The sequence below is a fragment of the Protopterus annectens genome, chromosome 8.part1 (genome assembly GCF_019279795.1).
Source record: "Protopterus annectens isolate FY-2018-M chromosome 8.part1, PAN1.0, whole genome shotgun sequence".
Taxonomy (NCBI): Eukaryota; Metazoa; Chordata; order Ceratodontiformes; family Protopteridae; genus Protopterus; species Protopterus annectens.
Genome location: NC_056742.1, coordinates 269,185,275 through 269,213,034, shown reverse-complemented (window position 1 = coordinate 269,213,034; position 27,760 = coordinate 269,185,275). Strand labels below are relative to the sequence as shown.

The 27,760-nt window shown below is 43.6% G+C and overlaps 1 protein-coding gene across 2 annotated transcripts in view; it reads left to right on the top strand.

Annotated features, from left to right (window-relative positions):
- The window catches only part of CDK10 (cyclin dependent kinase 10), a 957,465-nt gene that overhangs the window by 383,323 nt on the left and 546,382 nt on the right, over positions 1-27,760 (top strand). For both annotated transcript variants that reach the window (XM_044081866.1, XM_044081865.1), the window contains exon 8: positions 15,999-16,068. In XM_044081866.1, the coding sequence (XP_043937801.1) occupies positions 15,999-16,068 (70 nt within the window). The remainder of the gene's footprint in view (positions 1-15,998; positions 16,069-27,760) is intronic.

Here is a 27,760-nt window from a genome sequence, read left to right as displayed (position 1 = left end):
TGTTGAGTGGAACTCAAGTTACTGACACACCTGTTGAATAGCCTGAGACATTGCACTTTTAAGTGAAATAAGATCAAATGTAAAGTAAGAATGGCAAGTCTGAAATGCTTGGGCCATGTTTTAACATCAGCGGGACTGATGTCTGATACATACAGTTTCAGAGCACCTGTGCTTGTGTAACAACCAGAAGACAACCAGGAATTCCAGAGGTTTCTAGGAATGCTGCAGTATTTTGTGAAGGTTTTACGTAATATGTTTGCAGTAACTATGCATTGGGAAAGTTATTAGAGCAAGCAGTATCTTGGGAGTTCTTGGGACCAGAACTATGAACAAGAAAAGAGCTGTGAAATACTCAAGACTCTAGTTATAGATGTGCTAACATTAAAATACCATAATGCAGATAAGCCAGTTTTAAATGTGGGTGCAAATGTGGAATTGAAGCATCCTAGGACCTGTGATCTCACATGAGAATAAAGAATAGCCTGGTTGCCTGTGGGCTAGTTGTATTTTACAGATACAGAAAAGAAATATACTGATATAACATTGAATTGTTATCAGATATATGCAAATGTGTGAAATTCCACAAGTATGTATGTGGTAATGAAACTGTGAAAACAGGCAACAAACCCTTACAAAACTTGTTCATAAATTCTTTGTACAAGGTATCTTTGATTGCAGAAAAAGTTAATAAGTATAAATGTATGTAGGATATGAAAGTGAAATCTACACTAATCCTATAGTTGCACAAAGTAGATATGTTGAGTAGAGTATAGTTACCAGTAAGGCAGGACAATTTGTTCGAAGAGAGATTCTTTTGGATAATTCCACAATTACTAATCACAGAAGAAACGATAAAGAAATCCATGTATGTACTGACATAGAATTTGGCTGGACTGAGCAAACTCATCAGTAGGGTAATAGATTTGGTCTTATTTTTCTTTCATGGAAAAATTAGTTGTGGCTGGAGTCTGATGTTCAATGCTGACAGAATAAGATTTCGTAGTTAACGGAGAGAATACATTATTAGATACATGAATAACATACAGCAATAGTAAAGTGCAAAGAAAGATCTCAACAGTGTGTCTTCCAGCACATCCATTTATTTCAATTTTAGATAGTTATTGTTCAGGTGATCATTCTTTTTGTTCTTGTAGAGTGCATGTGGTGGTGTCAATGGATATGATGGATATGTTTTGGTTCATCAGCATTTGAAGTCTCTGTAGGAGATTGCTCCTCTTCCCTGTGAGTAGGCATCACTTCTAATATAAAATGTGGCCATTTGGACTTTACTCCGCCCCCCCAAGAGTCTTCATCATGGTTTTGGTCATTGTGGCTCAAGCCTTTCAGGAAGGAAGAAAAAGATGATCTGGTGTTCCTATACGTGGGTGATTGGTTGTTATTAGTTTCATCCAGAGCTTCCTAAAAATGGCCCTTTTATGGGCATTATCACTGTATGCAGTCCTTGGGAATTACTTTACATTGGAAGAAGTCCACTTTGTTGCTTGCTGTAGGAAAGCTTTTCAATAGGGTAGAGCTGGACACTGTCAGGTTTCATTCATTTCTGCTCTTGGGGAGGGCTCAAAAATAATGGTCTTGGCATTTTGAATGAAGATGAAACTCAGAATCCAGGATCAACTCTGCTGCTTCTGGGCTTGTTGATCACTACAGTTTTCATGGTGTTTTTTATATCCGAAGATGCTGTTGTTCTGTGGACTGTAATTATCAGTGGATTTTGAGCCATAATGTGCTTATAGGATTTATCCTGATGCTGGATCCTCTGTACAGGGCTCTGTAGAGAACTGCTCCCACCAATTCTTCTGGCTCTGTCCTGCTTGTATAAGTGCTTGTTATGTGATTATTGTTGGTTGATCCACCGGGTAGGGAGTTTATTGATAGATGGGGAGACTTTACCACCTCCTGTTGGGACTAAGAGCAGTGCTTTTGGCTCTGAAAACTTTGGAGAAGATCCTGCTTCAAGGATCTTTCCTCATTCTTTCAGATAACCAGACTGTGATTTGGTACCAAAAGAATAAGGGACATCATATTATTACATAACCCTCAGTAAAAGGAACACTGGACCATAAAAAATGGCATTTTTGTGCCAGTAAGGAGAAGAATGACCTGGCAGATGCTTTGAGGAATTCCTGCAGTCCTCTATTGGAGTTGCAGATACATCAACTGTGTTTGGTCAGAGTTTTCCAGAAGTACTGGAATGTGGAAATGAAGTGATGTACTCTGGAGAGTGACTTCATTATAGTTAAGAGAATATAGTCCTCTCCCTCTTCTCCTTGGTTCAGCAGGGTTCAGTGTTCTGTTTACCATGGGATGGAAGATAGTATGCATCAACATTATTCCAAGTATTTCTGTGCCTTAATCCTTTGTTGGCTGAAAAGGACATGCTTCTAAGCTCTAAGGTTCCTAATTGGATAGAACACCCTTCTGGTTATAGATAAGGTTGACATTCATGATTGGGCCTTAGAGATTTGTTCCTTATATGGATTTACTGCAAATCGGCAAGTTAAGTGGCATCAAAAATGTTCAGTCTAGGGATCTAAACCTCTTCTGTAACATCAACAGAATTGTTTAGAGGTTGCCACTACTCTGAAGTAGACTTCCTGTCCATGCAAAACAAAGTTCATCCCTGTCCATATTCAACTACATATTTAATCTATGTATGGGAAACAGAACATTTATCCCAGGACTGCCCCCTGTACTAATGTACAGATGCAGCTCCTAAATGCTTTGTCCCATACATGAGTTCACTCAAATTATCTATGGTATGATCCCAGTTATTCTCACTAGGCTCAATACATAAATATTGATAATGGCATGGATAAGGCTAACACTAGCTGAGATAGGTTAATTCAAGCACCAAAAGGAAAACTAGCTAGGCTTGAAATGGCCTGCAAAGGCAGCTAGTCTAGTACTTGTAAATCTATAATATGCACCCTATTGATCCATCCGGATTTGCTTTTCAGAGTTTCAGAGGTGACTGAGGCTACTAGAAGCTTTCAAATGTGCAGGCCTGGGCCTCCAGCTAGAAATATTTCTCATTTTGTTTGTAATAGAACTCTGTTCTTCTCTGATCATTCAGTTTGCAAATGATGATGAAGTGTCTCTGATACTTGTATAATTTGGACTTCAATTATTCCATGGACAAAGTCAATGTATCATTTATTTATGTGCACCACAAACCTGTGGAAAGTAGATTTATGACCTAGCACTGACTGGGCAAGCATTTCTATAAATGAATGCTGCATCTTTATCCCCCTTTGAATAATCCTTCTTCATGGAAGTTCAACTTCATGCTCGATAGATTGGTCTGTTTGTTCTTTGAGCCTGCAAGCTCAGTTCCTTTGAAGTTGATGCCTTGGGGAGGGAAAAAAACATTTTCCTGCTGGCCTTGTCGCCTTTGCATAAGTGATCTTGAAGCTTTATGCAATTTTAATGGAACCATATATGGTCTTCCTCAAGGAGGTGATACCTGCCATGATGAGCACATTTCTCCAAAAGGTAAGTTCTGAGAGTTCTCTGAATCAATCCGTCAGTTCCCCATTATTCTTTGGGTGGCAGAAAATGGGTGAGAGGGTGCTTCACATCCTGCTCATGTGCAGTCAGCTCGGATATTTCTTGAACTGGTTACAAGAGTTTAAGATGGATTACTTGTTTACCTGTCCAGCACAAGAGAAGACAGGGCTTTATGATCATAAAGCGGACATTTTTAAAGTGGATTGTCAACTGAATTGTCTTTTGCCATTAGGCAGCTAACTGCCATTTGGAAAGTGCTACAGTTGAAGCAACTGTACCAGAGTAGTGACTGCTTCCAGTGCTTGCTTGAAGGATGTCTCCAGTACAGTCAGCCATGCCTAAGCCACTTGGTCTTCAAAGCGTACTATCAACTATAACTCAGGGAGTCATGATATTTTGGGAAGATAATATTGTAGTATTCAGCTGAACTTTGTGCTTATTGGATTACCTGACTGCTTTCATCTTTATGGTAACTGCTTTGGATTTACCCTAACTAAAGACACATGATAGAGGGTCCTTGATGATACATGTATCGTACTGTATCAGTTGCTGTATAAGGGGACATACATTCTTACTGTATCAGTTTCTTTATAAGGGGACATACATTCTTACTGTGTATGTTGCTGTATAAGGGGACATACATTCTTACTGTGTCAGTTCCTTTATAAGGGGACATACTGTGTTCTTTGTGTTTCACTGTTGCAATCCTGACTTGTGGGATTTCCTGCCATAAAAGCCTTTGGCTGGCCTGACTACCAGAGAAAATTCTTTCCTACTCCTAAGGCTGGAGGATACCCTAACTGACATCAGTACACTTTGGTATATAGGGAGCCAGCCTATGTCATGAAATCAGTTTTTTCTTGCCGTTGGAGTCTGAAGCAGTGTTTCAATGTGTTGGTTGGTCTGCACCAGAGAGAAGTTGTCGGAAAGATAAATACCCCATTGGGGAACTCCTTTTTTTCCTTTAAACTCATGTCAGATAAAGTAAATAATTATCTTCGCTGTGGTAAGCAAATCCCATACAGAGATATCCATTCGCTCTATTGTGTCACCTGTTTAGGCCCAGATCATGATGTCCGTAGTTGCCGTTTTTGTGCCCGATTTAATGGTAGGATGATTAGACATAGGACCGAGTTTTTAGCTAGATTCCTCAGTCTTGAATCTTCCCATCAAAGTCCGATGGTGTCTGCCGGTCATTTGGAGGTTGTGCAGCCTAGGCATAAGAGGGAAAAAGATAAGAGACCCAAGCTTAGGTCCTTGGATGATGACCTTTCTCAGTCTGATGTTCATCGTGTTTCACTGCTGCAGTCATTACACTTGGGTTATCCTGCCGTCAGGCGGTCCCACAGTCGGCCAGAGTTCCAAAGTCTTGGTCCGGCGTCGGTTGCTGTCGCTTCTTCCCTGACGTCAGTGCGCCAGGGGTATATAAGATGCAGCTGACGCCATTTTCTTCAGTCTTTCTTGCCGCGCTGTGCCCGAAGCAAAAGCAGTTCGCAAGCGCCGGTCGGCCGACTCCTGAGATTTCAAATTCGATTTTAGATCCGAAGTCTTCAATAAAGCTATGTACCCCGTTGGGGAAACTTTTTCTTGCCTCAAACCGATGGCAGTAAAAGTTAATAATTGTATTTCTTGTGGGAAGCAAATACCTCATAAGGATTTTCATTCTTACTCTATTCCATGCCTAGGCCCAGATCACGATGTCACTAGTTGTCGGTTTTGTGCTAGATTTAACAAACGCAGTGTTAAACGTCTGTTTGATTTTGCACGCCATTATTTTGGCCGAAGGTTTAATTATACCATTACGTCAGAACAATCAACGACTGGAATTCACAAAAAACGCAAAGATATGGATAAGGACAGGCATCCGAGGCCCAAAACTGATGACAAATCCTCTTCTAGGCCAGTCGCTGGTTCTCAGTGAGGTGCTTTCGCAGCCCCCTGACACCCGCTACCTCAGAGCCACAGGCCGCGACCGACTCCCACGTGAAGTTGCCTAGGCCTCTGGATACTCAAGGTGTTGGGCCTACGGAGACTAACCCTTCAGATGGGTCCGGAGCCGCTGAGCAGGCTTCGGCTTCTGAGGGTGTTTTCAGACCTACACAACTTACCACTGCATCTACAGCCAAGTCTAAAGCAACTTTAAAGACAAAGAAGCAAGTACAGCATTCACCTGGACAGGCCTCCATGCCTAAAAAGCAGATGCTCAAAGTGGCCGAAGACTTAATTACTCTGATCAGGGGTACCCATCCCCCTCCTGATAAAAGGCCTAGGCAGGATACAGACTGTGATTCCTCTGACCAGATTTTTGTATATTCTGACTCCTCTTCAGACCAGGGATATTCCTTACCCCCCTATGAGGACTCTGATGCTGAAGAATCTATTCCTTCAGCCTCTCCTCCTGAGGATTACTCTTTTGGGGAAACTTTACACACCATGAAGGGAGCATTTCCACTGGGAGGGCCAGGATTACTCAGAGTCCAAGAAAAGGCTCAGAGATTTTCTTTTATTGCCTCAGCACAGGCCCCTTGCTATTCTGCCAGTGTTGGATATTGTGGACGATGTGTTCTCTGAATCCAATTTAAACCCATATTCTTTACCCCCTGCTCCAGTCAAGCCAGACAGGTGCTACAGAGTCCCTGACTCACACAAATTTCTTTATAAAAACCCTGCTGCTGACCCAGAAACTATTTCCCAGGGTCCTAAAGGGGTAAAGGCCTCCACAGCTAAAAATCCAGTTCCCTCGGACACGGATTCCAGAGCATTAGACAGATGGGGGAAGAAAGTTTACACCTCTGCAACTTTAGCAGTGAGGGCTTTAAACTGCCAGTTTCACATGCTTAAATATCAACAATATTTACTGTCTCAGTTAAAACAGAAAATGAGTACAAGTGCAGAACAACCTGATTTTAAGGAAATGCAGGATTTATTGAATGCAGCTGAACAAGTGGTAAAGCATACTTTGCAATGTGGTTTTGATTCATTAGAAGCTTCTTGTAGAGCAGCAGTTACAAGATCTGTGATTCGAAGGCATGCTTGGTTAAAGGAATAAACCTTACCAGATCATGTCAAGGCAAAATTATTAGACGCTCCTTTTCAGCAAGATATTTTATTTGGTGTTAAAGCTGATGAGGTATTAAAGAAAATGGAGGATAAGGCAAAATCTATGCAAACGGTAAAGGATTTCTTACAGGTACAGCCACCAAGATTTAGCAGAAATTGGCCTACTAAAAATTGGTCCTTTCCAGTGTCAGACAGGCCACAAAGAGGCAGATACAGACGCCCAAGAGGCAGATCTCAGCCCCAAGGATCTTACAGACCATGACAGTGGGGTGCTTCAACACCCAAAGGAGGTGAGGACAAGTCACAACCTTACAGGAAACAATCGCAATGACTTTCCCCTTCCAATGCCAAACTCTACCCTGTTGACAGCTCCCTTAGGGGGGAAACTAGCACTTTTTTCACAAAATTGGCAAACAATCACCCAGGACAAATGGGTGCTGAATATAGTCTCTCAAGGTTACAGGTTCCACTTTCACACTTTTCCAAGGCTAAAAGGAATGCCAGACCTGCCACAAAATCAATGGGCAGAGGCACAAAAACAAATTACAGCCCTCATGGACATGAGAGCTATTCAAAAAGTACCACAGCAGGAACAAGGACAAGGTTTGTACTCAAGACTCTTCCTGATCCCCAGAAAGGACAACGTTTGGAGACCCATTCTAGACCTTTCCACTCTAAATATTTACCTGGATGTTCCGAAATTCAAAATGTTGACACTACAGCAGCTCCTTCCCATGTTGGGCAAGAAAGCTTGGCTTGTTACTTTGGACCTCAAAGAGGCATACCTGCATGTCCCTATCAGACAAAATTGCAGAAGATATCTCAGATTCATAGCTGGTTCAATGCACTACCAATTCTCTGCACTGTCCTTTGGCTTATCTACTGCGCCCAGGGTCTTCACAAAGTGCATGGCACCAGTAATTGCATTTTGCAGACAAAAAGGAATTCAAATATATCCATACCTGGACGACTGCCTGATTCAAGCAGAGAGCAAGGACATTCTTCCAAAGCATCTGGCGTTTGTAAAAAAGTTATTAAGTTGCCTAGGGTACACAGTAAATGAAAAGAAATCAAAATTAGTGCCCTCACAAGAGAGAATATTCCTGGGTGCCAGCTTAAATACAACGGCCCAGATGGCTTATCTCACCCCAGACAAACAAGGACAACTGACTCATTATTTTCAATTGATGGCAACAAAGTCTCAACTCCCTGCAAGAAAAATTCTGCAGGCCTTGGGGTACATGGCATCCTGCATACTTCTAATTCCATATGCCAGACTGCATATGAGGAAATTACAATGGTACCTAAAAAGTGTTTGGACTCAACACTCACACAGCTTGGAAACGGAAATACCACTAATTCCCTGCCTGCAACAGGAGTTTTGATGGTGGGCACAGACATGTCACCTCAACAAGGGTCAGCCTTTCACTCTACCCACAGCCAGGCAGACTTTAACAACAGATGCTTCAGATTACGCCTGGGGAGCACACATGGCAGGAAAATGTATTCAGGGCAAATGGACCACAGACCAAATGCATCTACACATCAATCAAAAAGAGATGTTGGCTGTACAAAATGCCCTAACAGCTTTCAAGGACCTTCTGCATCCAGGATAATTACTATTAAAGACAGACAACACCACAGTAATGTGGTACATAAACAAGCAAGGGGGCCCACATTCTTACCCCCTATGCAGACAAGCCATGACCTTGTGGAACACAGCTCTAACTTGTCAAGTTCATCTGCAAGCACAATTCCTGCCAGGAAAGAAAAATACTCTGGAAAACGACTTAAGCAGAAACATCATGGATCCTCACGAGTGGAAATTAAATCCACAAGTTTTCAGCATGATAATGCAAAAATGGGGGTGCCCGGACATAGATCTCTTTGCCTCCCCACTGAACTGCCAACTACAAAAATTCTGCACAAGGACTTATCACACACAAGCATGGAAAGTGGATGCTCTTTCGTTCAGCTGGAAAGGCTTACACGTTTATGCCTTCCCTCCTCTTTCGAAGGTTCTCCTAAAAGCCAGACAAGAGAAACCACAGATGATTCTGATTGCTCCAGACTGGCCACGCCAACATTGGCACTCAATCTTAAAGAACTTAGATCAAGGCCCACCTTGGATTTTGCCTCAAATTCCACCACACCTTCTGACTCAACAAAACAATCAGATCCTGCACAGTCAGCTCAAACCCTTATCCCTGGCTGCATGGCAGATTCATTAGCCAAACAAGCAACACCTCTCTCTAAAGCTGTTATGGATGTCATTTTGGAGGCCAGGAGGCCTAGCACCAGGAAATCCTACTCAGAAAAGTGGAAGAGATTCTTTGCCTGGAACCAGGCTCAAAGCCATGACCCTCTTGTCCCTAACATACCTCAGATACTCCAATATTTAACTGAGATGCTGGACAAAGGACTATCCTTCTCATCCATTAAGATCCACGCTTCTGCCATCTCGGCTCATTACAACACAGATCCTCCTATTTTCTCTCATCCATTGCTAAAGCAGTACCTCAGAGGGGCTAAAAACATAAGACCGCCCCGGAGAGCACCAGCACCTACTTGGGACCTCAACTTTGTCTTGGAAAAAATCACTTTACCTCCTTTTGAGCCAGCCAATACAGCAGAAATAAAATATATATTATTGAAAACTGCCCTGCTACTGGCAATAACCTCAGCACGAAGAGTCTCAGAACTACAGGCACTAATGGCAGTGGAGCCCTTCACCATTTTTCACCAAGACAGGGTTTCCTTAAGAACCAACCCTTCATTTATGCCTAAGGTGGTATCCAGTGTGGCTCTTAAATTATTCACTAGCCAACATTTTATCCAAACCCCCAGGATAAAGGGGGGAGAATTCTACATTCCTTGGACATACACAGACAATTGCGCTTCTACTTGGACAAAACAAAAGCTTTCAGGAAAACTGAGCAATTTGTATCCTATGCTGCAAGATCACAGGGAAAGGCTATTTCAAAGCAGACCATTTCAAAGTGGATAGGACACTGTATCTGGTTTTGCTACACACAGCATGGGAAGCCTGTACCATCTAACATTAGACCACATTCCACCAGGGCAACTGCAACCTCTACTGCCTATCTTAGAGGAGTGCCTACCAAGGACATTTTGGAAGCTGCAACTTGGGAGTTCAGTGTACACCTTTACCAAGCATTACCACTTGCCTCTTTACTCCAGATCCAGAGCTGGCTTTGCCACTGCAGTGCTGCAGGACCTCATAGCCATACCAAATCCTCTCTAGAACCAGCCATCCTGACTCAGCTTTGGGATTCTTCCCAAGTGTAATGACTGCAGCAGTGAAACACGATGAACATAGTACAGTTTTGTACCTGCCATAAATGTAGATGTTCGAGTGTCTTCACTGCTGCAGTCCTGGTTACCCACCCGCCTTCCCCTCTTTCTTAGCTGGGTCTTATCTATAACTATCTATACTATACTTTCTATGTGGTGTATTTGTTGGCTATTAAAGGTTGTACTTTTACCTTATGTATGTTTTGTAAGCAATATGTGTTGCCTATCCTTTTGGGGGCACCTGACATCTGGGGCAAGAAAAACTGAAGAAAATGGCGTCGGCTGCATCTTATATACCCCTGGCGCACTGACGTCAGGGAAGAAGCGACAGCAACCGACTCCGGACCAAGACTTTGGAACTCTGGCTGACTGCGGGACCGCCTGATGGCAGGATAACCCAAGTGTAATGACTGCAGCAGTGAAGACACTCGAACATCTACATTTATGGTAGGTACAAAACTGTACTTTTCTCTTTCTAGGCTTGATTGTTGAAGAAGGCGAAAAGCTTTCACAGCCCCCTTCTTTGTCTGAGGTGGTGATACAGGCCTCTGTCAAGACCCATTCGAAGTCTGACATGCCATTGGATCCCTCTATTTCTGCACAGGCCCTTGCTTTCAGCTCGTCGCTTGGGTCCAAGGCCACTCTGCAGGCTTTGGCTTCCAAAGAGAGCTCTCTCCCCAGTGAGGTTTCTGTGCAGCTTTAGCCTACATCAGTTAATATTTTCTCCAGAGAGACATGTGTCAGGTTGTCAGATGTCCCTAGGTTGTCAGATGTCCCTAGGCCCAAGGCCAAAGCAACTTCTGAGAAAAGCACTACCGCAGGGCCTTCTCCTAGGCTACTAGCTCCCTTTCTCAGGGATACCAACAGGGCTTAGTTAGACTAGCCGAAGACCTGATCTCCATAATAGGTCTAGACAAGCACCCAGAGATGCCTTCCCAGGTAAAAGGAATCCTACTTCTGAAGCTTTCCCAGATCCTTTTGAATTTGATGAGGATTCAGACTTAGAAAGGTCTGGTTCTGAAGAAGAATCCTCCCTCACTTCTTTTGAGGATTTATATTTAGAAAAGAACCTGGCCGCTGCCTCCTTCTCAGAGGATATCATCTTTGGATAGACTCTCCATGCTATAAGGAAACATTTCCAGTGGAAAGCACAGGAATACCCTCAGTCAAAAAAGAGAATTGGGGAGTTCCTCGATCTGCCAGAGCACAAACCTCTTGCTATTCGACCCATTTTAGAGGTGGTTGAAGGTATCTTCCAGAATTCCTTCTTGAATCCTGACTCTCTTCCCCCAGCCCCTCATAAATCAAACAGGTTTTATAGGTACAGGACTCCTATAAATACCTTTTCAGAAATCCATCTGCTGATCCAGGGTGGTAAACCCAGGACCCAAAGAGGCTAGAGCCAGTTCCTCTAGAAACACTCTACCTATGGATAAAGAGAGCAGGGCCCTTGATAGATTTGGGAAAAGGTTTATACATTAGCCACCCTTACTATGAGGGCTCTCAACTGTTAATTATACATGATTAAATATCAACAAACCATTCTGGATTAGGTTAAACAAAAGGTCTCTTCACTGGAGGATAAAACCCTTTCAAAAGAGCTTTTGGATCTCTGCCACTCCAGCTCTCAGGTAGCTAGGCACTGCTTACACTGTGGCTCTGATGCTATGCAGGCTTCTAGTCAGGCAGCTGCCACTGGTTCATTTATTAGAAGGCATGCATGGCTTAGGGAACAATCCCTTCCTGACATTGTTAAATCTAACCATCTTGATGCTCCCCTTGACAAGGAATTCCTCTTTGGACCTAAAGCTGAGGCTCCTCTTAAAAAGATGGAGGACAAAGCTAAATCCGTGCAGACTGTGAAAGACTTCCAACAAGTTCAGCCTCCTAGGTTTAGTAGGAACTTCCGCATTAAACAGTGGTCCTTTTCCTCCCAACCTAGAGGCAGACAAAGGAAAACCCAGCAGGAAACGACTCATAGGCAGAGACCCGGGCAATGGAGCTCAGAAACTTCCAGCAAGGGAGTTCTAAGCCCCAGGCTTCTGCCAGGGAGCAAAAATGACTCACCCTCCCTGCCCCCCCCCCCCCCCCCCCAGGCTTCATGATAAATATGCAAAAATCCAGCACTGTTCCAACCAACAGGATATTTCAGGATATTTTTCCTGGGGACACTCCTGGACTCTTCACTTCAAAAAGCCTTCCTTCCCCCACTGCTTTCTAAGAATCCAGCAGAAATGATGCATCTCAGCCAGAGGGTTTCCTTGAGCACTGGGAATCATGGCATCTTGTATCCTCATGGTCCCCCTGGCCAGGCTGCACATGAGGAATCTCCAGTGGTACCTCAAAAATGTATGGTGCCAGCACTTTCAGTCCCTGATGACAGAGATACAGCTCATCCCTTGTCTGAAACAGGAGTTTGCATGGTGGGTACAGGCTTGTGCCCAAAATTAGGGCCTTCCATTCAGATTCACTTCCCAGGGCCAGACTCTAACCACAGATGCCTCAGAGACAGCCTGGGGCTGCTTGCTTTCAACACCTCCAATTCCTAGGGCAATGGGAGGTTCAGTTCAAGGACAGGAGCGTAAACTGGAAAGAGCGTATGGCAGTGCAAAAAAGGCCTGATAGCTTTCAAGTTAAAATGAGGACCAGGGGTCCTGTTAAGTCAAAACAGGCACCACCACATTTATGTGGTACATAAACAGGCAGGGGGGCACCCGCTCTTATCCTCTCTGCTGCCTAGTGATGTAAGTTTGGGAAGCTGCTCACTCTCTGGGATCGCACCTCCTAGCACAATACCTTCCAGGGGCTCAAAATACTGTATCAGATCACCTCAGCAGAAACTTGATGGACCTCCATGAATGGCATCTGCACTGGAAAGTATTTCTCAGCATGACTTTGAGATGGGGAGTCCCACAGGTAGACCTCTTTGCCACCAAGGAAAATGTTCAACTGGAAAGATCCTGTTCTAGGAACATAAAGAAATCAGCCTGGAGAACAGATGCTTTCTCCTTCCTTTGGACTCATCTCTTCATTTATGCATTCCCTCCCTTACCCCTATTACCGCGAGTGCTTCTAAAGATAAGACAAGAGGGCCCAAGGGCAATACTGATGGCCCCAGACTGGCCCAGGCAGCACTGGTTTTCTCTGCTTCTCGAACTAACCAATCAGTCCATGGCTGCTGCCTCAGAGAGTCTACCTTCTCACTCAGAACAAGGGAAGGATTTTACACCCCCAACCTGCAGACGCTCAGCCTTTCAGCTTGTTGGATAATTCCACAGCATTGAGGAACCAGCTTACCCTAAGCAAATAGGTTCAGGACCTTCTCAATGAATCCAGAAAGCCTAGCACTAGGAAATCACATTCAGCTAAGTGGAAAATATTTTCCATCTGGTGCCAGCAGCAGCACCACAACTGTGTATCAGTCCAGGTTGCTACCATTCTAGATAATCTGGCTAGTGTGGTTGTGAAAGGCCTCTCCTGCTCCTCTATTAAAATCCATGCATCTGTCATTTCAGTCCATATTCCTGCTCTTCCTCCTGTTTTTTTTCCATCCCCTGTTAAGACAGTTTCTTAGTGGAGTCATCCACATCAGACCACCCAGGAGGCAACCTACCCCTCCATGGGACCTTAACTTTGTTCTGGAAAAATTGACTTTGCCTCCTTTCGAGCCTGCAACTTCTGCCCAACTGACATTTCCATCTTGGAAAACTGCCTTGCTGCTGGCTATCACCTAAGCTAGGAGGGTCTCTGAACTGCAAGCTCTCATGGTGGCGGAACCATTCCTCATCTTCCACCCGGACAGGGTTTCCCTCAGAAGTAACTCCTCTTTCATGCCCAAGGTGGTACCTGACACTTCTTTAAATCAAGCTATTCATCTTTAAATCAAGCTATTCACCTGCTTTCATTCTTTCCCAACCCCCAAAACAAAGGGGAAAGAATACTCCATTCTTTGGATGTGCATAGGCAGCTCTTTTACTGTCTTGACAGAACAAGAGTCTTGAGAAAATCTGACCAGCTTTTTGTGACCTTTGCCCCTGGCTGTGAGGGAAAGCCAGCTTCTAAACAGACTATTTCAAAATGGACCTCCCAGTGTATCTCCTTTTGTTACAGCCATCATGGCAAAAGAATCCCCTGAGGATGTAATTTCACACTCTACTAGGGTTATTGCAATGTTTGCTGCCTTCTCGAAAGGGGTTCCTAAGGACATCCTGGAAGTTGCTGCCTGGTCGTCTGTGCATACCTTCACCAAACACTACCACTTGGCAACCTTTTCCAGGTTCAGGGAAGGATTCGCCACTGCCATCCTGCAGGGCATCTGCTCCTGTCCCTAATGTCCTTCTTCCTGCTTTTCAGCTTTGAGAATCTTCCCACAAGTCACTGCTGCAACAGTGAAACATGAAGAACATATTATAGTTGTATGCACTTACCATAAGTGTAGATGTTCGAGTGTATTCACTGTTACAGTCTTATTTCCCTCTCTCCTTCCCCCTTATCCTACTAGGTAGTTGACTTATAGGCTCTCTTTAGACAAGGAAACCCCCATTGGCCTCTCTTAATGTAGGGGTTCTTCTTCCTCAGTTCCCTACTGCTCACTTGGGGCTCCTACCTGGTAGGGGACAAAAAAAATATGATTTTGTTACTTAGGCTGGCACCCTATATACCCAAGCATTCTGACATCAGTTAGGGCATCCGCCAACCTTAGGAGAAGGAAAGATTTTTCTATGGTAGTCAGGCTGACCAAGGGCTTTCACAGCAGGAAATCCCACAAGTCAGGACTGCAAAAGTGAATACACTCGAACATCTACATTTATGGTAAGTGTACATAACTGTACTTTCTTATTATATCAGTTTCTGTATAAGGGGACATATATTCTTACTGTATCAGTTTCTTTATAAGGGGACATACAAACTGTATCAGTTGCTGTATTAGGGGGCCCTTCTTGATGGGTTAGAATTCCTTCTATTTGTGGATGAATAGCTCTTCCACAATCTGCAACTGTTAGTTTCTTATAAGCTAAGCAAGTATGTATTCTTATATAACGTATATAATAATGTAGTGTCAGATCTGAACTGTTATTCCTTGACTTCTTGGAAGGTATTTGTTTGGAGGTACAGGAATGAACTGGTGGGCTGTACGATGATGTATGCTGTTATGTAGCTGTTAGGCTTCATTGTTCATTATAATGTGCAGCTATACAAGCATGGAGATGACACCAAATGTGGGATTTTATTGAACAAATGCAGACTTCCAGAGTCTATATTATATGTATGGAGTTTTATAAATTTTAATACCATATGATCGACACCATGTGGTCGAAGTTATAAAACTTTAAATAGTGAAAAAAATAAAAGAATAAACCCTAAACTAGGGGTTGTAATCAGGGGGACAAGCCCCCCTGCATCCCCCCGCTCTTTAAATATAACAACTCCGAGACCGCACTACAATGCGGTAAAGGGAAGACTTCCTTTTACTACACTGTAGTGCGATCTCGGAGTTGGTATATTTAAAGAGCGGGAGGTGCAGGGTGGCTTGCCCCTCTACTTTAACCCGTTAAGTTACTTTTTTTTTTTTTAATCTATTCGAAGTTTTATAACTTCGACCATATGGTGTCGATCATATGGTATTCAGAATTATAAAACTTCATTCATATAATATAGACCCGACTTCTAGTGGAGAAACATTCAACCAAAGTCTCATCAAGGAGGATCCTATTCTAGATCAGCTGCTGTGTTTTTGTAATTTCTTCAGATAGGATTGGGAATGGGCATAGGGGTCAAGATGTTTACCTCAATAACAAAAGGTACAAGGTTGATTATTACCTGTGTTCTCCGTCTAGTTGTTGGATAGGCAGTCTACAAACTGATTGCCTAGTATTTATCTGTGAGCATTTGGCCATCTTTTCATTTGATTTGTTTAAAAAGTGGGTCACGGATGATGTCATAGATTCCATTTGAATACTTCCGGAGATCTTAGATGGATGATGTAGATTCCATTTGAATACTTCTAGCTACTGAAATTTAGCAGATATTTTTCTTTCATTTTGTGCATTTATTCTGTTCTCTACATAGTAATCTCTGTGTGTTTCTTTTAACAGCTGATCTTGGACTGGCTAGGGTGTATGAAGTACCCCTAAAACCTATGACTCCCAAGGTAGTCACTCTGTGGTAAGTAGCATGTCCGTATACCAGAAGTGTTGCTCTTGTTTGTTTTTGTATTTACTTTAATTTAATAGGTAGCTCAAGCATTTCTAAACATGCATTCTGTGTTAACAATGGTCTGCCATACTACTGGAGTCCAAGGGTGCCTGTTGAAAGTCCGAGAATCATATGTACAGTCTTGGAACAGCCAAAGTTTAAGTGCAAATGGGGGAATGTGTACTACATACTAAGACTGGAATGGGTACTAATACTAAGATTGCAGTATCTCTGAGTATCCATTCCACTCCGGGGTACAGCAGTCTCAGAGGTGGTAGATATAGAAGTACCCCATAATGGTGTGCATAAAGGTGTTAAGGTAAGTTTCACAGTGGGATTTTGTTGAGAAATCGTACTTTAAGTTTTAATTTGGTGATTCACACTGGCAGATTCTGCACTTCCTGTAGGAAGCCAGTGTACAGCATGCTGTGATGTCCAGATAAAGTTGCAGTGAATGATTATACAGGTTGTTGAGTTGAACTGTTATTGTCATATATAAGCCTCACATTTCCACAAAGCTGCTCTTCGTGCTGCGGCGGTTACTGGTGCCTTCTATGCACACAATCACCAGAAGTTGAAATTTCCCTGTAAAACCACTTCAGGACTTTACATCAGTCCTGCTTAACTCATGGGACAACTAGTTTCCATAGTAAGCAGCATTTATCCATTTAGTTAGGACTGTTCAAGGTCTACCTTACCTAATTATAGCACCCAAGACTATTATTGCTCAGAGAGCATCTAGTTTGGGTGCTGGGCAGCATTGCTGGTTAGGTTAGCTGTAGATTACACCAAGTAAGCACACTTCCCTTGTCTGGTTACAAACACTCTTTACTCCTGTCCCTTGCAAGTACACATTAGAACCTGCAACTATGGATGGGCACTTTCCTACTATCTCTGCATCTAGTTTGGGCATCCTGAGGCAATGTAACAATTGTCTTGTGTACACTGACATCCACTTAATTCTCAAACAGGCAAATGCAGTATGTGAGAGATGTAATTACCCAGTGACGCTGGAGGCTAGTCTCTCAAATACTGACATGAAAAGCAACAAACAGGTTGTTAGTGTCTCACACACACATCACTCACCACATCCACAAAGGACAATGCACAAAGACCCAAATATACAGAGGTGCTTCCATGTAACTTACCCAAATCTCAAAGGCCTCTCAGGCACAGTCCTCACAAACAGCACATGCTGATAAACAAGACAGTTTCCATCACAACACATAAAGCCACATCTCATTGTGTCTCAACTACCAAGCTCATAAGGTAAAATGCTCCACAACCCAATATTCTGGTCATGGGAGACCCCATTGTTCAGATACACTGGTGCCCCTCTTACCAGGCTGGATAAGGAGAATCTTACATTTAGTTGCCTGTTAGGGGCCAGGATCCGCCAGATCACGCAAGCATTCAGGTCACATATTCCTAAGTGCAAGTATGACTCAGTCATAGTCCATGTGGGTGTGAGTGACCTGAGACATGTATGAGCTCTCAGAATATGTGTCACAAGCAGGTGTGAGCCTAGCATTGAGCAGTATTCTACTGTCTCCAAGGATGATGCCACCATACTAGCAGAAAATGATTGACTTTAACTATTGGCTTAGCTACTGGTGCCATTCCAGAGGGGTCTAATACTTGTCTGCCTGGGAGGACATGGTTGATAAGCCCCACTGCTTTACCAGGGATGGACTTCACTTGTCACATCTAGGCTTTTGGATATTGGCCAAAACACTCTCCACAACTATAGTGCATTTTTTAGGCATTGCCAAACAGGCAAACCTTCCAACATAATAAAAGCTTCTCGGGGCAAGCTAAAGGTGTTACTGCTCAATGTTACGAGTCTCAACAACAAACTGCACTCCCTGGAAGCTCTTCTCACCCTGAAGAATTCTGATATCCATGCAGTTAATGAAACATGGTACAAAGCCACAGAAGGCACTCCAGCAGTGCATGGCTATAATGCTTTTCATACATTCCAACCACCCACTAAACATGAAAGAGCAAAAGGCAATGATGTGTCTATCTACATAAAGAATGTGCACACCTCAAGGCTGGTTAAACAATATGACATGCGTGAACTACTCCATCTCCAACTAACCAGGGGAAAAATCCATTTCAGTATTCTTGCTAGCAACAGGTCCCCAACCGTGAACCAGGAATCCCATACATCATACCTGAAGTTACTAGAATCTCTCACCATCCAGCTCAATACCATACTTATGAGTGATTTTAACTACTCCTCCATTAATTGAGAGGCATACACTGCCACTAACATGCAGGCACAAATATGTTTTGACTTTGTAAATTCAAATGCCCCGGAGCAGCTAGTCTGTAGTCCCACCACGGGAGCAAATATCTTAAATCTGGTCCTCACAAATATGGGAGAGTGCTGCACCCCCCCCCCCCCCCCATTGTGATGTCCTCAGTGGTAAGATAAGATCACATAGTAATCTCCCTTGAAATAAATACAAATTTGGTGCCCCCCACCTAAGCCCAAAAATGTTAACTTCTCTAAGGTAAATTACCCCCTGTTAAGGGATGGTATATCAAGTTTCCAAGCTCCCCCAATCCACAAAACACAGAAACCTATGCAGAGGCATACATAAAAGCCTTGTACGACCAAATAACTGCATAGAAATGACAGTACCAGACTGAAATAAACCCAGGTCAAACCGCAAAAACAAGTCATCCTGGTGGACCCCTGGTATTAATAGTTTGTACAATAAAAGTAGGAAAATCCTTTTGAGAAGTAAGAAGGAATGTGCACAACCGAGCAAAAAGTCCCTCATTAGTCTTAACAAGCAAATCAGGTAACTAGTCAAATCTCTGAAAGCAGACTTTTAGGTAAAAATTGCCTTCAAAGCTAGGGATGTTTCAGTTATGTCTGCAGTCGTAAAGGCAACACCCAAGATTGTGCAGAATTAGATGTAGACGACATCACCTGTACTCAGCCAGAAGATGTAGTGAATCTCCTGGCTGACAAATTCACCTCAGATTTCCTCTCCCTATCACCCCTAGTTCTCCCTCAAGATATACAGTGGATATAAAAAGTGCACACACCTCTGTTAAAATGCCAGGTTTTTGTGCTATAAAAAAATGAGACCACAATAAATCATTTCAAAACTTTTCCCACCTTTAATGTGACCTATAACCTATACAGTTCAATTAAAAATCAAATCTGTTAGGGGAAAAAATAAAAAACGTACATTAAGCTGGTTGCATAAGTGTGCACATCCTTAAACTAATACTTTTGATTTAATTACAGCATTCAGCCTTCTTGGGTAGGAGCATGACACATCTTGACTTGGCAATATTTGCCCACTCTTCCTTGCAAAAGCACTGCAAATCTGTCAGATTGCGAAGGCATCTCTTGTGCACAGCCCTCTTCAGGTCACCCCACAGATTTTCTATTGGATTTAGGTCTGGGCTCTGGCTGGGCCATTCCAAAACTTTAATTTTCTTCTGGTGAAGCCATTATTTTGTTGATTTGGATGTATGCTTGGGGTCATTGTTGTGTTGAAAAGTGAAATTCCTTTTCATCTTCAGCTTTCTAGCAGATGCCTGAAGGATTTGGACCAAACGTGACTGGTATTTGGAACTGTTCATAATTCCCTCCACCTTGACTAAAGCCCCAGTTCCAGCTGAAGAAAAGCAACCCCAAAGCACCACCATGCTTCACTGTGGGGATGATGTTCTTTTGATGATGCGAAGTGTTGTTTTTGCGGTGAACGTACCTTTTGGAACTGTGGCCAAAAAGTTCAACCTTGGTCTCATCAGACCATAACATTTTTTCCCACATGCTTTTGGGAGACTTGTGTATTGTTTTGCAAATTTTAGCAGGGCCTGGGTGTTTTTCTGTGTAAGAAAAGGCTTCCATCTTGCAACTCTACCCCATAGGCCAGACATATGGAGAGTATGGGAGATTGTTGTCACATGTAGTACACAACCAGTACTTTCCAGAAATTTGTGCAGCTCCCTCAGTGTTGCTGTAGGTCTCTTGGCAGCCTCCCTGACCAGTTTTTGTCTTGTCTTTTCCTCAATTTTGGGGGGACATCCATTTATTTGCAATGTCACTGTTGTCCCATATTTTCTCCACTTTGTGATGACTATATTCACTGTGTTCCATGGTATATCCAATGCTGTGGAAATGGTTTTGTACCCTTCTCCTGACTGATGCCTTTCAACAGTGAAATCCCTTTGATGCTTTTGTAAGCTCTGTGCGAACCATAGCTTTTGCTGTAGCAGGCAACTGAGTAAATGTCAGGAAAATCCTACTAGGAGAGTTGAACTTTATTTGGGGTTAATCAGAGTCTCTGTTGATGGCAGGTGTGTTCCCAAGAAGACTGAAGGTTGTAATTAAAGTGAAAGGTGCTTCAACAAAGTATTAGTTTAAGGGCATGCACACTTATGCAACCAGCTTATTGTACTTTTTACTTTTTATGTTTTTTCCCTAACAGATTTGTTTTTCAGTTGAATTATACAGGTTATATGTCACATAAAAGGTGGCAAAAGTTTTAGAATGATTTATTTTGGTCTCATTTTTTATATCACAAAACCTGGTATTTTAACAGGGGTGTGTACACTTTTTATATCCACTGTACCCTCCACCACTCCACCACCAGCTATCACCAAAGAACAGGTTAAAGCTAAAAACACATCTTCAGTGGGGCCTGATTATATACCAGGTTGCCTCTTAAATAGCTTAAATCAAGACTTATCAGGCTCATTAGGAACTCTGTTTAATCCCAGCCTCTGGGCTGGCTTTGTCCCACTTGACTGGAGGACACCAACAGTCATCACTCCGCATAAAGGCGGATCATCTACTGACCCAGAAAATTACAGACCCACAAGTAAGGCTATATAAGCAATAATCATGGACCTGATAAATAATGACACAGGAAAACTCCAAACACTGAACCCAACCAAATGAATTTGGTGGATTTCTTTGTGAAAGTCACTAAGGCCATGGATGATGGTAAAACAGCTCATACTGCTTACCTGTATTTGACACAATTCCCCACTCAGGTATTATAAATAAACTCACAAAACTAGACATAAACTCCTACGACACCAGATGGATAGCCAGTTGGCTCATGGACAGGACATTGTGGTTAAAGTTGGCGAATCTGGATCCAGCAAGAGGCCAGATGTCCTTCATGGATGCATCTGCAGTCATAACAAATGGGTTGTCCTGTCGTCAGGCAGCCCTTCGGTCGGCCGGATTCCAAAGTCTGGGTCCGGCTTCGGCTGATGTCGCACTTCACCCGACGTCATCTCTGCTGGTCTTCGGGTATAAAGGCATCAGCCGACGCCATTTTCCTCAGTCTTTCTTGCGCGTGGCTCAAGCAGAAGCTGTTCGCAAATGCCGGTCGGTCAGATCCAGAGATTACTACTACCGAATACTACTTCGAAGACTTCTAAAAGCTAAGTACCCCGTTGGGGACTCTTTCTTGCCTCAGCCGATGTCAGAAAAAGTCAATAACTGTTTAACTTGTGGGAAACAAATACCTCATAAAGATTTCCACTCTTACTGTCTGCCTTGCTTAGGCCCAGACCACGACGTAGCAGCCTGTTCGGCCTGTGCTTCCTTCAACCGACGAACGCTTAGGCGTCGGAGTTTGCTGAACAGTTTTTCGGCTCAGATTTTGCGTACATTATGCCGTCGGATCCTCCGACTACCCAAATTGTTAAAAAACGCAAAGAAAAAGACCGACACTCGCGGTCCGCAGTTTCGGCCGAAACCACGGTTAAGCAAGCCGCGAGTGTCTCGGTTTCGGCCGAAAACCGAGAAAACAGGTCAATCTTCAGCTGAATCCATGACTACTACTGAGGCTCCTGCTACCTTAGTTGAATCGGCCTCAGAAATTTTGCCTACAACTGTGGTTCCTAGTGATTTATCAGACACCATCCCTTTGGATGTCTCTACCCCAGCACGTGGTGCTGCTAGGCCTCCTGCAGCCATGTCTATTAAGGCCTTTGCCAGGGCTAAAGCAGCCAAATCTGCTAAATCAGTGCCTGTTAGGCCCCCCTCACACAGGCCCACTTCAAGTTCACAAATGCTTACTCTGGCAGAAGATTTAATATCCTTAATTAGGGGATCCCAATCTCACCCAGACAGGGCCTCTCAGCCCCAGAAAAGAGACCTAGAGCAGAGCCCCCCGAGCCAGTGTCCTCTGATGATTCTGCGGATGACTCAGACATTACAGACCAGCCAGAGGTTCCTTTTTCTACTTATGAAGATTCCGATGCTGAAGAATCCATTCCAGCTGCCTCTCCACCAGAGGAATTTTCCTTTGGGGAAACCTTACATGCCATGAGAGAACAATTCCAATGGCAGGGACAAGATTTCTCAGATTCAAGAAAAAGGCTTAGGACTTTTCTGCACTTACCACAACATAGGCCCTTAGCTATACCTCCTGTACTGCCTGTTGTGGATGATGCATTTAATGATGTTTGCACTGCTCCTGATTCTTTACCTCCAGCCCCTGCCAAACCAGATAGATTTTACAGGGTGCCAGACATTCATCACCACCTATACAAGGCCCCACTTGCAGACCCCGAAACTATATCCCAGGGGCCTAAGGCAGTAGCCTCGACCACAGCAAAAACCCTATTCCTTCTGAAAGGGAATCCAGGTCCTTAGAGAGATGGGGGAAAAAAGTTTACACCTCTGCTACTCTCTCAGCTAGAGCCTTAAACTGTCAGTTTCATATGATACAATACCAAGAATTTATGCTTGATCAGTTAACTAAAAAACTGTCCTCTGATGAATCCTTAGATAAGAAATATGTATTAGAAATGGTGAATAACATCCAACAGGTTAGTAACCATTCCTTAAAATGTGGCTATGATGCACTGGAGGCTTCATTTAGATCAGCCATGACTGGCACAGTGATAAGAAGGCATGCATGGTTGAAAGAACTGGTCTTACCGGATCATGTTAAAGCAAAGCTGTTAGATGCTCCTATGGATAAGGCCAGTCTATTTGGTACACCTGCCCAGCAAGTAATGAAGAAAATGGAAGAAAAGGCAAAATCTGTACAAACAGTTAAAGATTTCTTACAGGTTCAGCCCCAAGGTTTAGCAGGAACTGGCCTGCCAAAAATTGGTCCTTTCCAGACTCCACAAAATCCCAAAGGGGCAGGAATAGACGCTCTAGAGGCAGAAATCAATCCAGAGGAGGTGCCTACAGAGGACGACAGTGGCAAGGCAATAACCGAGGCACAGACACAACCACTGCCACTGCAACAGGACAATCACAGTGACTTGGCTCTGACACCGCCTACCAGGGAGCAAATAGCAGCACCTTTAGGCGGAAAGTTAGCCTTATTTTCGAAAAATTGGCACTATATCACAAAAGACAAGTGGATTTTGCAAACCATAGACCAAGGCTACCGGTTCCACTTCCACACTCTACCAGTAAAAAGAGGAATGCCGAACCTACCTCCAAATCAAAAAATAGAAGCTCTACAGCAGATAGCGAAATTAACAAAGATGAGAGCTGTGGAAAGAGTACCAATAACAGAACAGGGCAAAGGATTCTACTCCAGACTCTTCCTAGCACCAAGAAAAGAGAAAAGTTGGAGACCTATTCTCGACCTGTCCGTCTTAAACACATACATCATTGTCCCAAAATTCAAAATGCTGACCCTACAGCAACTTCTTCCCATGCTGGGCAAGGAGTGTTGGCTGGTAACTCTAGATCTCAAGGAGGCATACCTGCACGTCCCCATTCGACCAAATTGCAGAAGATACCTCAGATTTCTTGCAGGATCAGAGCATTATCAATTCTCAGCATTGCCCTTTGGCTTATCTACTACGCCCAGAGTATTCACAAAATGCCTGGCATCAGTAATCGCTCACTGCAGACTACAGGGAATCCAAATTTATCCATACCTGGACGACTGCCTGTTACTAGCGGACAACAAAAGCAAGCTGACAACAGATTTACAAAGGGTCATTTACTTGCTACAAGCCCTGGGATACACAGTCAATTTACAAAAGTCAAGGCTGATACCATCCCAAACAAGAACATTCTTGGGGGGGGAAATGGACACAGTAAAACAAATGGCATTGCTAACAGCAGAAAAACAAAAGAACTCCTCTTTACTTCTTGGCATTAACAAAGCAGAACAAACTAACAGCAAGAAAAGTTCTGCAGGCCTTGGGCTTCATGGCATCATGCATAATCTTGGCCCCACATGCCAGACTGCATATGAGAAAGCTACAGTGGTACCTAAAGAATTTATGGTCCCAGCACAGGCACAGCTTAGAAACAGAAATCCCACTAATCCCATGCCTAAAACAGGAGTTCCTATGGTGGGCTCAAGCATGCCAGTCAAACCCAGGCTTACCCTTCCACAACTTTCGAGCAAGCCAAACCATCACAACGGACGCCTCAGACCTAGGATGGGGGGCGCACATGCTGGACAAATGCATACAAGGATTGTGGACTCAAGACCAGCTGCACCTGCACATAAACCAAAAAGAAATGCTGGCAGTAAAACTGGCAATCCAAAAATTCAGACCATTCCTCAAAGAAGGCCATTTGATGATAAGGACAGACAACACCACAGTCATGTGGTACATCAACAAACAGGGAGGCACTCATTCATACCCCCTATGCAGAATGACTTTGGACCTTTGGAATCTGGCTCTCAGCTACAACATCCAGTTACAGGCAATATTTGTGCCGGGAAAAGAGAACACCCTAGCAGACATGTTAAGCAGAACCACCTCGGATGCTCACGAATGGATGCTACACCCGGACATCTTCAAGGCCATCACAAAGAAATGGGGAATGCCACAAATAGATTTATTTGCATCCCCACTCAATCACCAGCTCAAAAAATTTTGCACAAGGACATTCCACCCACTTGCTTGGAAGGTGGACTCTCTATCCTTCAGCTGGAAAGGCCTGACAGCATATGCATTTCCACCTCTTCCCTTGATGCACAAGGTACTACTGAAAATCAAAGAGGAACGTCCAAGGATAATCCTGATAGCTCCGAATTGGCCAAGACAACACTGGTACCCATTGCTGAGGAGCATGTCTCGGGAGAAAATGTGGTCAATACCCCTGATACCTTTGATGTTAACTCAGAACAACTACAACATCATGCATCCAAACCTAAAAACCTTGCAACTGACTGCCTGGAACATCACATAGCAGCTACTAACCCAAATCTTTCCCAAAGGGTTAAAGACATTATCCTTGAAGCCCGCAGACCTTCAACAAGAAGGAACTATGCAGGAAAATGGAAAAGGTTTGTCATTTGGAGTACTGAAAGAGGAAAAGATGTGTCGAACATAGATATTGCTAACATTCTGGAGTACTTGGCAGAGCTTCTACATACAGGCCTGTCCTATTCCTCCATCAAGATACATGCATCAGCTATTTCAGCAGAATACAGCTTCGATCCACCTGTCTTTTCGCATCCTCTACTCAGGCAGTTCCTCAGAGGGATCAAGAATGTAAAACCTCCTAGGAAACCACCATTACCAGCATGGGACTTGAACTTTGTGCTAGAAAAGTTGACACTCCCTCCGTTTGAACCAGCAGCAACAGCAGATCTGCAACACCTGTCATGGAAAACTGCTTTCCTACTGGCAATTACCTCAGCAAGGAGGGTTTGAACTACAGGCCTTAATGGCAGTGCAACCCTTCCTAATCTTCCATCAGGATAGGGTGTCCATGAGAACTAATCCTACATTTATGCCTAAGGTGGTATCCAGAGTGTCTTTAAACCAGGCAATCCACCTACCTACCTTCTTTCCCAATCCACAGAACAGGGGGGAAAGACTGCTGCATACCTTGGATGTACATAGGCAGTTACGCTACTACCTGGACAGAACCAAAAGTAACAGAAAAACTGACCAGCTTTTAGTAGCCTATGCAACAGGAAGGGAAGGAAAAGCAATTTCCAAACAGACAATCTCCAAATGGATAGGAAATTGCATAAGATTCTGTTACTCCTACCATGGAAAACCAATTCCACAGAACATAAGACCTCATTCTACAAGAGCTACAGCCACTACCACAGCTTTCTTACGAGGAGTGGCAACCAAGGACATTATTGAGGCGGCTACTTGGACCTCCGTGCATACATTTGCCAAGCATTATAATTTACCCCTATACTCTAGATCCTGAGCAGGGTTTGCCACTGCTGTACTGCAAGGGATCCTAACTACACCATAATTTTTCTTCCTCCACCCCTAGTTTGGCTATGGTATTCTACCCATTTGTTATGACTGCAGATGCATCCATGAAGGACATAGTACAGTTTTGTACCTACCATAAATGTAGATGTCCGAACTGGATAGCATCTGCAGTCAGGATTACCCACCCTCCTTCCCCTCTGTGGTACTCCTAGGGTATTTACCCTCCTAATAGCTAGCTAGGGGGGGAGTCTCTTATGGTGTATTTGTTTGTATATATGTACATACATGCTTATTTTTTGTGTTTGCCTTCTACTTTTTGGAAACATTGGCATTTACCCAAAATTTAGCCTTCCAAGAGGGTAACTGGCATCTGGGGCAAGAAACACTGAGGAAAATGGCGTCGGCTGATGCCTTTATACCCGAAGACCAGCAGAGATGACGTCGGGTGAAGTGCGACATCAGCCGAAGCCGGACCCAGACTCTGGAATCCGGCCGACCGAAGGGCTGCCTGACGACAGGACAACCCATTTGTTATGACTGCAGATGCTATCCAGTTCGGACATCTACATTTATGGTAGGTACAAAACTGTACTTTATCAGTGGTGTGCCACAGGTCCTGGTGCTAGGACCACCTCTGTTCAGAATATACTTCTCTGAAGTCAAGGCTAATATGGAAGGCTTCTGGATGACAAAGCTTGCTTTTGACTGGAAGCTGGAGGCAATCATCGAGCCCCCCAACACTGTAGATAACCTTCAGGAGAGTCTAGATGTGACAAATGATTGGTGCCAAAACCGTGGCCTAAAATTAAATGCAAAAAATGCATTATCATATCCTTTGGGAGGTCAGATACCCCTGCAAATTTACAACATCAGTAGCACACCCCTAAGAGTAGACTCAGAGGTGAAAGATCTAGGTAAACAGATAAATAGTAGCCTGAACTTTGATCACCATGTGTACACAGTGGTGAGGAAGTCCTTCTGTATGGGACAATTTGTAAGTAAAAGTATGGCATCCAGAGCCAAGGAAATTATAATCCCGCTGTACTTGCCCTCATTAGACCAATAATTGGGTACAGTGTGCCATTTGGCATGTACTTGACTAGGCATTTACAACAGCTGGAGCGACCTCAGAGGATCCTCAAAGAAAATACAAGGTGTAAACAACATATCCTATGCGGATAAATTAAAAGCCTTATCCCTTTACTCTGTCTCCTACCAACTATAGAGGGATGACCTATGCCTGACCTATAAGGCACTTACAGATCCAGCCTTGAAGGAGCTGCTACACATCCACAAGTCAAACAGCACAAGGGTCACCCGATCTAGGGCTCTGAATTTAGTAACTCAAAGAAAACGCGCTGGAGAGATAGATATGTGTCTCAGAGATTGCCCCTTCTTTAGAACAGGCTTCCAATTTACATTAAGCTGAGCCCTTCCCTGGCCCTCTTCAAACAGTGTTTGGATCAATCGATTGGGGACTTGCAAATTCACGCAAGTT